At 41.0% G+C, this 15,746-nt stretch overlaps 1 protein-coding gene across 4 annotated transcripts in view; it reads right to left on the reverse strand.

Annotated features, from left to right (window-relative positions):
- The window catches only part of ola1 (Obg-like ATPase 1), a 196,800-nt gene that overhangs the window by 89,029 nt on the left and 92,025 nt on the right, over nt 1–15,746 (reverse strand). For all 4 annotated transcript variants that reach the window (XR_013499541.1, XM_078228413.1, XM_078228414.1 and 1 more), the window contains one exon: nt 15,514–15,611. Coding sequence is in view for 3 of the 4 variants with exons in the window: in XM_078228413.1 (XP_078084539.1) it covers nt 15,514–15,611 (98 nt within the window). In the remaining variant the exon portion in view is untranslated. The remainder of the gene's footprint in view (nt 1–15,513; nt 15,612–15,746) is intronic.

Genomic DNA, 15,746 nt, shown 5'->3' on the forward strand with positions numbered 1-15,746 from the left:
TGATCAATGTGGCACTTGCCCCCTGCAAGAATGGTTCAGAAGGAACAGCTGTTTGGGTTGTACTCATCTTGCTGTGAGTATCCTTCGCCTCTAAGTGTTCAATGTTTGTGCCTTATTGGAAAGCTTAAACAGAGCAGGTAGAGGAAGAGTGGGATTTTTTTCCCTTTTCAATAAGCTACACTGACCTGGGAGACCCTGGTGGGGATGTAGCAAATGATGTCTCTTGAGCTGCCAATTTACGGATATCGTTGATGTCCTAAATCAGTGTGGAACAAGCCAGAGGCAGAGAGTTAGAGCAGCAGGAACACTGACAGATATCAGTATTCCCATCTCTGCTGGGGAGGTTGTCTAGAACAGTGGTTCCCAACCAGTGCGTCATGGGATACTTGCAAGTGTGTTGCGGCCTGCTGTGGATTTTAAACAGTATGTGATGCAGGAATCCAAGAAAGAGCGTGAAAAATCCCTGGACTGGGATGTGGGAGTGTGGCGCTGAAGAGAGCAGAGGGAGAGGGAATTGGGTGTGTGGCAGGCTCAGAGCAGGAGTGTGGCAGTGAAGAGTGCAGGGGGAGAGAGGTGGAAGAGTTTTAAAGGCATTAGCACAGGACTTTCAGGTGAGATGCTCTTGCCTCTCCTTTGTTATTGTAAAATGGGCAGTAGCAGTGTGTTCAGTGTTGTTGGAGGAGTTTTGATAAGGTGTTGGAGTCAGAAGGAAGTGTTGCTGGACTTTTCCAAAGAATGCAGAGCCCGTTTGCTGTAACAGGGGCCTTATTGCAGTCCTTATTCAGCTGCGGCATGACAGGGAGATGGAGCACAGGTAATAAAAGAGGGAAGCTGTTAGCAGAGGAAGGAACAGGACTCTTAAAGGGCATACCAATCTAGGGTCTTCAAAGAACATTTCTTCTACTGCTACCTCAGCTAGGAGCTGCGTACAAGGTGATTAAGATTCACCAAGAAGCTAGTCACTGAACTCTACCACCTCAATTGTTTACTGCACCTCAGTCATAAACATATGACGACCCAAGTACTAACCTCTGCAATACACCACTCAACATCCATCTCATCTGACACCATAGCTGTCACGATCATTCTCTGCTATCTTTATCCAGGACCAAATCTACCATGGATTACATAACCCCCTTGGAGATCTTACCAATTTCATTTGAAAAATACTTTATGAATTCAGCACCAACTTAAAATTGAATTTTATTTCAAAATTAGCTCTGCAAATGCGGCCAAAGGCGGTGCCTACTGAACTACTAAATGATGGCAGTTATGTTAAATACACAGGCTTCATTATGATGCATGGATGTCAAAATAATTAAAATATTTGACTAACCTCACAAATTCTAATCTATTCTCTGCCTTGAGACCAGCACAGAGCATTTTGACAAGCAATGAGTTAACCCCCAAAATGCATAGTCAATAAAGCAAGAAAAATAAAACCTGAAGACAATGGAGAATTTGGAAAGGAATATTGGGCAGAATTTTAAACTCCCCCGGGGGTGGGTTGGCCATGCGTTTGCCCACTCACTCAACTTGTCGAAATTACTTTGAAGCCTCCTTACATCCTCCCCACAACTCACCATTCCACCCAGTTTTGTGTTGTCAGCAAATTTGAAAATGTTACATTTGATAGATAGATAGTGAACAGCTGGGGCCCAAGCACTAGTGGCTACGGTACCCCAGTAGTCACTTCTGCTACTTGGAAAAAGACCCATTTACTTCCACTTTGTTTCCTGTCTGTCAACCAATTCTCGATCCATCCACCTCTTTCCCCTGTTTTAACTTTGCCCACTAATCTACGAGGGACCTTATCAAAAGCTTTCTGAAATTCCAAATACACCACGTCCATTGGTTCTCCCTTGTCTATTCTAGTTATTTCTTCAACTAATCCATTGCTTACACCGTCTTACCACAATTGTGTCACTGACTTGACTGTTCATTTTTAACATAGGCATGGCATTTGTTAATTGTAGCCAAAATATCATAGCTGTTTTACCTCAATTCTTTCAACCATCACTTCCACAAAAAAATGTTTGACATCCTCATTCACTGCTGTTGCAATCTGCTTATACCCATTAATTTCCACAAAGTAGAAAATCAAAACAGGAGAATCTTTTATCTTTAGCATCATTATTTAATTCTGGTTCAAGATTACTGGACATTGAGAACTGACAAAGTTTTAGCTTTGGTTACCTGGCAATTGCTTTTGATTTTTAAATGGTAACCAGCATTTTCATTTCTCCTCACACAATTAATAGTGTTTGTTTGGTCTGGGGCAGCACGGTGGCAAGCACCGTTGCCTCACAGCGCCAGGGTTCAATTCCCGGCTTGGGTCACTGTCTGTGTGGAGTTTGCACGTTCTCCCCGTGTCTGCGTGGGTTTACTCCAAGTGCTCCGGTTTCCTCCCACAGTCTGAAAGACAAGCTGGTTAGGTGCATTGACCCGAATAGACACCGGAATGTGGCGACTGGGGGAATTTCACAGTAACTTCATTGCAGTGTTAATGTAAGCCTTACTTGTGACTAATAAATAAACTTTAACTTTATTTTTAACTTTTGTGCAAATCCATCAGAGATATCCACATTTTGCCCATTCTGTCCTGTTACTCATCCAATTTTAATTGTTCCACCACTGGCAGCTTCCATGGACTTAAGTTCTGGAATTGCATTCCTGATCCTTTGACCTCAATTTTCTTCTTGAACCCGCTTCTTACTGACTCAGAACTGAATTAGGCTGGTCATGTAGCCAGAATGCTTGACACTTGCTTACCAAAATTTTGTATGCAATAGCTTGAGTCTGGCTCAAGTTCATGGAAGTCAAAGGAAGTGCTACAAGGAAATTCTGAAGGCTTCATTTAGGAGTTTTGATATCGACTTGAGAGTCCTGGGAGAAGCTAGCCTAGGATCACTGTGCTTGGCGCAATCAAAACAAAATGGTATGGCTTTCTTTGAAAACAAGCACTTACGACAGAGGGGGAGGGAGGGCAGATGCACGGGCTAGCAGAAGCGGGGGGGGGGGGGGGGGGGGCATATTAATCAAAAACCCCGGGACTTTTTTGCAAACAAAAGTCCATTCGCTCTCTCCTAAGCAAACGCGACAAGACTAAAATTAGTAATTATCCTGCTTTCCCAGCATCTGAGCTGCATTCATTCCACATATATCGATTATTTTAAATTAATAACTTTAAAACAGTCCCATGAAACATTTTTTAAAATCCCTAGCAATAGCTCAAAGATGGCTTCATTTTTCCAAGGCCTCTAGTTTTGCACACTAGTAGCACGCTATGTATATCTTATTACACCGAAACATGCAAATTTACAAGTACAATCAAATTCAGTCTTTCTTTCCCACCATTGAACGTTCTATCCTTTTTTCACACCAGTCGTGATAAAGCATCTGCAATCACGTTCTCTCATCCAGCCACATGTATAATTTTCAAATTAAATGGCTGTGATAATAAGCTCCAGTATTGCATTTTTATCTTTAAACTTCTTTAGAAACTTCAGTAGATTATGGTCAGTGTAAACAATTGCCTCTAATGAATTGCTGGTAACATAAATATTAAAATACTAAACTCAATGTCTGCTTCTCGATGGTCGAATATTTCTTTTGTTGAATATTTAATTTTCTGGGAAAATAACCAAGAGGTCTTTCTAGCCTTTCTTATATAGCACCAATGCCCACATCACGCACATCAACAGGCAGCACGATGGCATAGTGATTAGCACTACTGCCTCTCCGCACCAGGGACCCGGGTTCGCTTCCCAGCTTGGTCATTGTCTGTATGGAGTTTGCACATACTCCCCATGTCTGCATGGGTTTCCTCCAGGTGCTCCGGTTTCCTGCCACCATCCAAAGATGTGCAGGTTAGGTGGATTGGCCGTTAGTGTCAGGGGGATGAGCAAGGTAAATATGTGGGGTTACGGGGATAGGGCCTGGGTGGGATCATTGTTGGTGCAGGCTCTATAGGCCGAATGGCCTCCTTCTGCACTGCAGGGATTCTATAATTCAATGGCCACCTCGAATTGCTTTGCATAATTCAGTGTCGTCAAAACTGGTGCAGAGGTTAACAGTTTTCAGATTGTCAAATGTCTCCCAACATTCAGACGTTCACTGAAATTTCCTGTGCTCTTTCAATCATAGAGTCTTAGAGGTTTGTAGCATGGAAACAGGCCCTTCGGCCCAATGTGTCCATGCCGCCCTATTTTTTTAAACCCCTAAGCTAGCCCCAATTGCCCGCATTTGGCCCATATCCCTCTATACCCATCTTTTCCATGTAACTGCCTAAATGCTTTTAAAAAGACGATTGTACCCGCCTCTACTACTACTTCTGACAGCTTGTTCCAGACACTCACCATCCTCGGTGTGAAAAAATTGTCCCTCTGGACACTTTTGTATCTCTCCCCTTAAACCTACGCCCTCTAGTTTTAGACTCCTCTACCTTTGGGAAAAGATGTTTACTATCTAGCTGATCTATGCCCCTCATTATTTTATGGACCTCTATAAGTTCACCCCTCAGCCTCCTATGCTGCAGAGAAAAAAGTCCCAGTTTATCAAACACCTCCTTATAACTCAAACCATCATGTCCCGGTAGCATCCGAGTAAATCTTTTCTGCACTTTTTCTAGTTTAACTATCTTTTCTATAGTTTTTCTATATTTTCTATAAGTTTACATTTAGGCAGTTACATGGATACATGGGTATAGAGGGATATGGGCCAAATGCGGGCAACTGGGGCTAGCTTAGGGGTTTAAAAAAATAGGGCGGCATGGACAAATAGGGCGGCATGGACAAATTGGGCCGAAGGGCCTGTTTCCATGCTACAAACCTCTAAGACTCTATGACTGGTGCTCCGGTTTCCTCCCACAGTCCAAAGATGTGCGGGTTAGGTTGATTGGCCGTCCTAAAATTGCCCCTTAGTGTCTTGAGATGGGTAGGTTAGAGGGATTAGCGGGTAAATATGTAGGGATATGGGGGCAGGGCCTGGGTGGGATTGTGGTCAGTGTAGACTCGATGGGCCGAATGGCCTCTTTTTACACTGTAGGGTTTCTATGATTTCTATGAATAGGGTGACCAAAACTGTACACAGTATTCCAAGTGTGGCCTTACCAATTTTTTGTACAACTTCAACAAGATATCCCAACTCCTGTATTCAATGTTCTGATCAATGAAACCAAGCATGCCGAATGCCTTCTTCACCACTCTGTCCACCTGTGACTCCACTTTCAAGGAGCTATGAACCTGTATCCCTAGATCTCTTTGTTCTGTAACTCTCCCCAATGCCCTACCATTAACTGAGTAAGTCCTGTCCTGGTTCAATCGACCAAAATGCATCACCTCACATTTATCTAAACTAAATTCCATCTGCCATTCGTCAGTCCACTGGCCCAATTGATCAAGATCCTGTTGCAATCCGAGATAACCTTCTTCACTGTCCACTATGCCAGTAATCTTGGTATCATCTACAAACCTACTAACCATGCCTCCTACATTCTCATCCAAATCATGAATATAAATGATAAATAACAGTGGATCCAGCACTGACCCCTGAGGCACACCGCTGGTCACAGGCCTCCAGTTTGAAAAACAACACTTTACAACCACCCTCTGTCTTCTGTCATCAAGCCAATTTTGTATCCATTGTCAGTCAGTAAAACAACCACTCTGCTGAAATCTGGCATTCCCTGTAGAAACCACTCATGCCTAGGAATCTCAGCACTTCTCTTTTCATTGACAGTATTGGGAACTTCCCAATAACTTTTATTTTCACATTCCACAGGGCCATCTGTCCATGTTCAATTGTGTGGCCTAAAAACGTGACTTGGACCTTTTCAAATTCACTTTTTGCAAATTTTACCACCAAGCCCGCCTCCGATAGTCAAACAAACAATTCTTAAATGTTCCAAATACTCCTCCCACTTTTGACTGAAAACCACCAGATCATCTACGTACACCGCAATTATTTAGTCCAGAAATGACCCTGTTGGTTAGTCTCTGAAATGTTGTTAGCGCATTCTTCATTCCAAATGGCATAACTTTAAACTGATACAGACCTTTTGGCATCACAGAAGCCGAAACCTCCTTTGCCCTTTCTGATAAAGGTTCTTACCTGTATCCTTTAAGTAAATCAAGTCTGGTAAGTAACATTTGCTTGTCCCACCTTTTCAATCCAGTCTTCCAATCGAGGAATAGGATATGAATCTGACTTTTTAACCACACTGACTTTTCTATATCCATCAAGTCGTTGTCTATCATCTGGTTTTGGTACTATTGGCATAGGTGAGCTTCAATTGCTGCAATTCACTTCAGTGATATCATTCTTAAACATGCTTTCAATCTTTTTTTGAACCTGTGCCAATGGTGCACTGCTGCCTTAGCACCAGGGACCTGGGTTCGATTCCCGGCTTGGGTCACTGTCTGTATGGAGTTTGCACATTTTCCCCGTGACTGCGTGTGTGTCCTTTGGGTGCTCTGGTTTCCTCCCACAGTCCAAAGAAATAGAGGTTAGGAGAATTGGCCATGCTAAATCCTCCCTCAGTGTACCCAAACAGGTGCCGGAGTGTGGCAACTAGGGGATTTTCACAGTAACTTCATTGCGGTGTGAATGGAAGCCTACTTGCGACTAATAAATAAATAAACTTAAAATTTTTAGTGGATTGCGTTTATACAGATGCTGCTTAATTGGAACAACATTTGCTACATCTACATCATGAACAATTACTTTGGTATTGCCCAGTTTGCTCCCACATATAGCTCTATGTGATTGTAATAACGCATTCAGGTCATTTTGATTTTCCTCTGGAAGATAACTCAGTAATTTATCCAAATTTCTGATTACTTTCTCATTGTCCTATCTAATTTGAGGAATATCAAACTCAGAATCATCTGGACTTATTTCTTCACTCTCCCTCTGCTTCTCTCATCTGTTTCGTTTTTCATCACATGCTGCGCCACCTTTAAATGATGTCCAGCCAACTAACCAGCCCTAATTAATCTCTCCCTAAAGGTATAACACAGTCCAACAAAGCGGTCTCAGAATGCTGACTCACCAATTTCTCTTGGGTCAACTTAAATGGTCCTCTTACCTCATCACCAAAAATCAATTTGAATAAACTGAATTTTGTTGATTCATTAGATGCATCCCCAATTGCAAAAACTACAAATGGAATTCCTTTATCCTAATCTTCCGGATAATCCTGACAACATGTTCCTTAAAATTTTATGCCCCCATTCTAATTTCCCTTGTGATTCTGGATGATACGCAGTTAATTTAAATTGCTTTACTCCAAGGATATCTATAAGTTCCCTGAAAACCGAAGGGGCGAGGGCACCCGAGGCCGAGAGAGAGAGGCAGAGGCCGAGAGAGAGAGGCAGAGGCCGAGAGAGAGAGGCAGAGGCCGAGAGAGAGAGGCAGAGGCCGAGAGAGAGAGGCAGAGGCCGAGAGAGAGAGGCAGAGGCCGAGAGAGAGAGGCAGAGGCCGAGAGAGAGAGGCAGAGGCCGAGAGAGAGAGGCAGAGGCCGAGAGAGAGAGGCAGAGGCCGAGAGAGAGAGGCAGAGGCCGAGAGAGAGAGGCAGAGGCCGAGAGAGAGAGGCAGAGGCCGAGAGAGAGAGGCAGAGGCCGAGAGAGAGAGGCAGAGGCCGAGAGAGAGAGGCAGAGGCCGAGAGAGAGAGGCAGAGGCCGAGAGAGAGAGGCAGAGGCCGAGAGAGAGAGGCAGAGGCCGAGAGAGAGAGGCAGAGGCCGAGAGAGAGAGGCAGAGGCCGAGAGAGAGAGGCAGAGGCCGAGAGAGAGAGGCAGAGGCCGAGAGAGAGAGGCAGAGGCCGAGAGAGAGAGGCAGAGGCCGAGAGAGAGAGGCAGAGGCCGAGAGAGAGAGGCAGAGGCCGAGAGAGAGAGGCAGAGGCCGAGAGAGAGAGGCAGAGGCCGAGAGAGAGAGGCAGAGGCCGAGAGAGAGAGGCAGAGGCCGAGAGAGAGAGGCAGAGGCCGAGAGAGAGAGGCAGAGGCCGAGAGAGAGAGGCAGAGGCCGAGAGAGAGAGGCAGAGGCCGAGAGAGAGAGGCAGAGGCCGAGAGAGAGAGGCAGAGGCCGAGAGAGAGAGGCAGAGGCCGAGAGAGAGAGACAGAGGCCGAGAGAGAGAGACAGAGGCCGAGAGAGAGAGACAGAGGCCAAACGCAAGAGCGACAGAGGCCGAACGCAAGAGCGACAGAGGCCGAACGCAAGAGCGACAGAGGCCGAACGCAAGAGCGACAGAGGCCGAACGCAAGAGCGACAGAGGCCGAACACGAGAGAAAGAGAGCAAACACGAGAGAAAGAGAGAGCGATTGAACGCGAGAGTGATATCGTGAGGAGGATGAGTGTAAGAGGGAATCCAGAGTTATTCCAAAACTAAATTGTCTGCCGGTCAGACTTTCAGTCACCTGCATACCTGCCACAACTGTACCAAATACCCAGATACAAACATGGTCATCTTCTTCTAGATGGGCAAACAAGAAAAACCTCTTTGACCAAGCTTTGGTCTCCTGCACTAATATCTTCTTGTGGACTGGTATCATATTTTGCATGACAACGCTCCTGTGAAGTGCCTTGGGATGGTTCACTGGGTTAAAAGTGTTGCATCAACAGAAGCTATTATTATTGAAACAGGGATAATATTTTAATAAACTAAATCCTGTTTTTCATTTTTATGCTGCTATCCGGTTGCTGAGCCATGTTATATTTGTTAATTACCAACCATCAATTTCTAAGAGGCATCCTCCTGCAAGTAAGATACAGAAAGAAATAGAACAAAGTCAAGCAAACTTTTAACTAATAACTGTCTATGACGAGGAGTTAAATTAAAACTTCCAAATGACAAAACCTTTCTGCTTTAAATTTTTGTGGTCAAAATTTATGCCAAGATTGAATTATGATCAGTTGGTCATTTTCAGGCTAGAAAGCAGCATGGGTTTTTCTCTTAACTATTTCTTTTCATGTTTCTTATTATCAATCTGGTGATTGAGAACGGGAAATAATTAGGAAGTAAAGTTTCACCAGTTTTGAAAAACGAGAAACAAACCAAGTGGTTGTAAGAAAATATTTTCTCCCTATTTATAGAATTTTCCGATGCAGATTTGCAGGATATATCAGTCTTAATTGAAAGCTTAACACATGAATAACTATGCTGTTTTTAACTTATATTCTAAGTTGCTTTATTTAATACTTCAATAAAAATGCTGCAAAGAAACAATGTTATTTTTCTCTGCTTTGAAGTAACATCTTTTTAAAATGCAGTTATTATTGAGCCATAATTAAGAAAGCATAACCCAAATAACATTTACTTGATCATGAAAAACTGATAATCAAAAACAATGTGAACAGCAAACTAGTTTTTGGGAAACATGCGCGAGTTATTAAAATCTCAATATTCATCTTAACAACACACTGGATGTGGACTTGGACACAAAATCTACTTTACAACAAATGAGTGATTATTAGTCTATTTATCTCTACACTATCCAGTTAATATTGCCAACTACAGATTGCCAATTTGCTCATCATGCATACAATTTTACTAAAAACAAACCAGTCTTCTTTGCAAGTGGAATATATAAATCTAACCCTCCATAACACAAAAAAAATTCAATAGCTTAGAAATGTCCTGTTTCATAAGTAATGAGGGATCTTTTAATATTGCATTCACAGGGCCTAGTGATTCAGAATTTTCAAGAAGACAGCTAAAGCAGGTTTGCAGACACAAGATTGCCAAATATCCTGGAAAGTCCATGAATCTCTCGGAACGTGAGCTAGCAGGGAACATAAAAACTGACTGTAAAAGTTTCTATAGATTTGTAAAGAGAAAAAGATTGACAAAAACGAATGTAGGCCCCTTACAGTCAGAAAGGGGAGAATTCATAACAGGGAATAAAGAAATGGCTCAGGAATTAAATTTGTACTTTACTTCAGTCTTCACAAAGGAAGACTGAAATAATGTACCAGAAGTGCTGAGAGAAACGTGTTTTAGTGAGGAGCTGAAGAAAATTAGTAGAGAAATGGTTTGGGGAAATTGATGGGATTGAAGGTGAATAAATTTCCAGGTCCTGATAATCTTCATCCCAGAGTATTCAAGGAAGTGGCCCTGGAAATAGTACATCCATTGGTGATTATTTTCCAAAATTCTTTGGACTCTGGAATAGTTCCTACAGATTGGAGGATAGCTAATGTAAGCCTACTATTCAAAAAGAGAGAGAGAGAGAGCGAGAGAGAGAAAACAGGGAACTATAGACCAAGTGAGCTTAACGTCGGTACTGGGGAAGTTGCTAAAGTCTATTATCAAGGATTTCATAACTCGACATTTGGAAGGCAGTGGTATAATCAGACAAAGTCAGCATGGATTTACAAAAGGGAAATCATGCTTGACAAATCTATTGGAATTTTTTGAGGATGTAACTAGTAGAGTTGACCAAGGAGAACCAGTGGATGTGGTTTATTTAGACTTTAAGAAGGCTTTCAACAAGGTCTCACACAACAGACTACTATGTAAAGCTAAAGCACATGGGATTGGAGGTACTGTCTTGAGATGGATAGAAAGCTGGTTAGCAGATAAGAAGCAAAGAGTTGGTATAAATGGGTCTTTTTCTGATTGGCAGTCAGTGACTAGTGGGGTTCCGTAGGGGTCTGTGCTAGGACCCCAAATGTTCACATTATATATTAATGATTTGGAAGAGGGAACTGAATGTATTACCTTTAAATTTGCAGTGGAAGGGTGAGCGGTGAGGAGGATGCAGAGATGCTTCAGTGTGATTTGGACAGGCTGAGTGTGTGGGTATCTGCATGGCAGATGCAGTATAATATGAATAAATATGAGGTTATCCACTTTGGTAACAATAATAGGAAGACAGATGATTATTTGAATGGATGTAAACTGAGATGGATATTCAACGAGACCTTGAAGTCCTCATGCATCAGTTGCTGAAAATAAGCATGCAGGTACAGTAAGCAGGAAAGGCGGCAAATGGCATGTTGGCCTTCATAGCAAGAGGATTTGAGAATAGCGATAGGGATGTTTTGCTGCAATTGTATAGGGTGTTGGTGAGGCCACATCTGGAGTATTGTGTGCAATTTTGATGTCCTTATCTGAGGAAGGATGTCCTTGTTATAGAGGGAGTGCAGCGAAGGTTTACCAGGCTGATTCCTGGGATGGCAGGTCTGTCATATGAGGAGAGACTAAGTCGGTTGGGATTATATTCACTGGAGTTTAGAAGAGAGGGGATTTCATAGAATCTTATAAAATTCTAACAGGGTTAGACAGGGTAGATTCAGAAAGAATGTTCCCAATGGTGGGGGGGTCCAGAACTAGGGGTCATAGTTTGAGGATAGGAACTTTTTAGAACTGGGGTGAGGAGAAATCTCTTCAGAGGGTGGTGAATGTGTGGAATTCACTATCATCGAATGTAGTTGAGGCCAAAACGTTGTCTGATTTCAAGAAGAAATTAGATATAGCTATTGGGGATAAAGGGATTAAGGGATATGGGGGGAATTCAGTATATTGAATTCGATGATCAGCCATGATCAAGATGAATGGCAGGACAGGCTCCAAGGGCCAAATGGCCGACTCCTGCTTCTAGTTTCTATGTTTCTAATGGGCCAGAGATCCCACAGAAAGGGGCACATCTGAACAATTATTTTAGCAGCCCAAGAGATCTGCACATTTTAAATTTCTCGTCGCAATAGTGGGAGGAATGCCATCTACAGTGCTGGCACCATAGTCTTCCTATTCTGCAATTTCTATCAGACTGAAACTAATTTTCACATGAGAGTTTGTGCCCAGGGGATAGTTTGAAATGTTGATGTAGAGCTGGGTTTAGGATGATGAGCCATGAGAAGTGCCTCAAGCACTGAGCCCACTCCCCTTGGTACAACGTCTTAGGTTCAGGTTGATCTGTGTCAGGCAGGTGAAGTCCAAGTACTGATTGAACTGGTAGTCACAGTCAAGTCCAGAGTCACACTACACACAGTCACAGAATAGTCCAAATCCAACTTGAGACAGGATCTGTTGAAAGTGGCATCAACTGGGGATTCTGACTGCACCTTGTGCAGTGCAGGGATGTTCAGGGTGAATATTTGCAAGTTAGAGAATTACTGCTAGTTACAGCAGTTAGCATATTGGGGCATTATCATACTTATTATCAGTTACAAATAAACTATAATAGAATACATTACTTTTGGTGATGCAATAGCCTTCATGGTTAAAAAGCTTACTGAATCTTCTTGTCCACAATATGGAATGGCAATACAAGTATGACAATATTTGCAGAGAATCATACTCTGACTCAATGTTTTTAAGAGCAAACTTACAAAAGAAAACTAATGAAGAAATAAGAAACAAAGCTATGTATGTATATATACAATGCAACCTTGGCCTTTCCATTTTAATTTATCATCAAGATTTCTTCAACCTGGCCAATAGAAGTGCCATCAAAAGTAATCTTCACAGAGGACAGAAGGCTCCATGGTTTAACTATCTGACAGTTCTTCAGAAATTGTTTGGATATTATTCTACATAACATTCGGGGTGGAAGCATTGAAAGCCCACGAGAGGGGGCCGTTTAATGCAGTTAGTGAATTTTTGCAATTATCAAGGTGAAAGATGCAAGTCCTGGGGAATGGGATACTTTCTCATTTCAGGCAATTGGTGAAACAAGCTCCTCAAAATCTGTCATTAAACTAACATTTACTGGATGCCTTTTATTGTGCCCAATGCAATGTTTTTAACTCTCAATATCAGTCATGCATATGGTCTTTCAGAAACTAGGCTAAGCTATGGACAGCTTGGTGTCAATATTTATAAAGAAACTGTCACTGTTAATTTGGTGCAGGACCTTTACTTCCAGAGAGACAGAGAGAGAGAGAAAGAACCTGTAGATACCACTCTCTGATGTTATTTTCCTGAAATGAAAACCAACTGTCTCAGTCGTCTAGGATCCCACTGTTTCTGTTATTTTGTGCTATAGCGACAGAAGGATTTACAAAAGACCACACTTGGAAGGTCAGCTGGCTCTATTTAGATTACATCATTAGATGGTGCAATAGAAACAAATCAAAGTTGAAGAAAGAGAGGAGCAGACCTCAGTAATCACTTGCGTTAACTGAAGCTTGCAGTGTTGACATACCATTATGTGTAGTACAGTACAATGATTTCTGAAATACAAAGTAGTAAGTCAATGAAAATGAGATGGAGATGGATTCTGTGACCAAGCTGGGTTACACAGGGGTTAATGAGTATAATTTTGAATTCAAGACACCAAGAATTGGGCTAACACGGAGAGAACTTCCAGAGTGCAGTTGGAGAACAGAAGAGAAATTATCAATCTTATTGATTTCTTTTTGATAGATAGGAGCTCTCTCTGCATTATACTAGATTTGATTCTTGACTAATTCTGTTGTATTTAATGCACCATAAACTATGCAACTCTTCCAAAATCACAATCGATATCCATAAATCATTTGCAATACTCAGCCAATTTCTACTAAACTTAAATCTTCAAGAAGTTCTTCCAGTCTAAATGTGCAGATAAAAAAATCTACCTACTTTGTAAAGCAAGATGGCTATATCTTTGACAGTTTACAAATATTTATCAACATTGATATATATACTGTAATATTAGAAACAGTACAAAAATGTGCATGCCTCCTTTGGAAGTTGCTTTATTTTCCACCGCTCACCATCACAATCTAGCGATGCATTATATTTACATCTACAACAGAAACTATAGGACTAAGCAGTATGCAATTAACTTTCCAGCATGATTGCTAATTCACCTTTTCCTAACCTATGTAATATATTATTCTTCACTTAATGAACACCATAAATTCCAATCAAATGTAACGTTTTTAAGCCAACTGCTTTCAAGTATCTCTGAGATGCAATAGTTAAGATACTAATTAAGGAATAAGCTGGCATGAATGAGATCTACACTAACCATTTACATCTGGAAAATAAGATGGCGCACTAAGTATTGACTTTGCTCATTATACTGCCTCAAACTAACACACCAACTGTTTTGATACTTTTAAAGATTTTTTTTTTACAAATCTCAATACAAAAACTGTGCTACATAAATACAGCATTAAAATTCTGGCATGATTTGTGTAAAAGAAAGGCAACCAACTCACCAACCCCCAGCAGCAACCCCCCCTCCCCTTTTCAGTAGATGCCATTCCTTATCATGCAATGCTTCCACTCATAAATCTATGACAAATACTTCCTTAATCATTTTTTACAGGCAGGGATGTGTAGGGGGTATACAGTGACTTGCTAGAGGGAAAATAGGAACAGCAGGCAGCAAAGCCATTGAGAAAAATGGCTATACGGTAAATTTGCTTTTGGAACATCACTCGTCTGTATTGGCTTTGATCTTTTGACAAAAACAGACAACAGTACAGTGCAGAATTTTTAATACTATCATTGCATAAACCACAATGAATTTCAGAAATTAAGCCTCTTTCTGTTGTAGTTAAGATCAATAGTTCTCCCAGTAAAAACTATGCTTTAATTCATATTGTTATTTCTTTTGAATTGGCCATAACCTAATCACCATCCTAACTGGTCCAAAGTAAAAACGGGGCATCTGCAACAAGCAAATCACAGACTGGCGTCTTCTGAAAGTCTGTCTACTATTAGGGTCTGGGAGTAGTATTGCTGTACAATTACAGCCAGCAATTTCCACCGGTAATCATCTCTACACAGGTGTGAGATGCTTTTAGCATAAAGAATCTGCTTCATTGGCTGACATATGAAATCTTTCATATCCATACAGCAATAATAAGATACAGGAAAAGAAAGTACACCAAAAATATAGATTGACATCTATCATTTTAAGGCCAGGTAATAATAGATTCAATCCTATTGATTCTGAACTCAGAAGAGGAGCAAAAAGATAGACTAAATAATAGGAGGCAATTCACTCATTTAATATTGCCCCCATTTTCTTTTAAGTAGACACCTTACCATACCATGTGTGTACTATATTCCAAACTATAGCAATTACTTTTCATTATTTCAAGAAAGCGTGCAATTAAGAAATATTCTGTGGTCCTACACATTTCAATAGTTTTCATTTACTTTAATCATAATTAGATAATCTCTCCAGATGCACATTCTAAATATGCATGCATTTAGGCACAAATGAATAAATTATGTAGATGAGAGCACTTTTCCTCTTCATTATTTGGAATTTCCTTTAATGGAAAAGTGAAATAAGAAACTTCATGAAATTAATGGACCATAAAATAATATGGTTATTACTCAAGTAATTCACTACTATACATTTGCTGTGGTATAAATTTATCACTTGGCTCTGAAATAAACTTATAATATATCAAATGCTTTTAAATGACAAAAATTGAAATAGTTTAAAATTCATTACACGGATTTTGGTGATTAGGTTTTACACCTAGGAGCACAGATCAATAACCGAATTATAAGACAATATCTTTGAAATTTCAATTTTCTCAACTTTAACCATCTTATATGAAACTCACCATTTATTCTTCTTTCTAATGTAGTCTTTCTCAGATAGGTTAACCAAATAAATCATTGGTTTTGAAGTCAAAAGTAAATGTTTATTCAATACATCAATCTGAGAAAGAAAGCAAAAGATGAACATTGAAGCAAAAACTTAACATAGCCTCAGCATTTTTAAGGTGGCAGAAACCAAAATGCCTTTCAATAGTTTTAAGCAGCTTTAACCCCATCCCCACAGAAACGCGAGTAG

Source organism: Mustelus asterias, chromosome 14 (genome assembly GCF_964213995.1).
Source record: "Mustelus asterias chromosome 14, sMusAst1.hap1.1, whole genome shotgun sequence".
In the NCBI taxonomy this organism is placed as follows: Eukaryota; Metazoa; Chordata; class Chondrichthyes; order Carcharhiniformes; family Triakidae; genus Mustelus; species Mustelus asterias.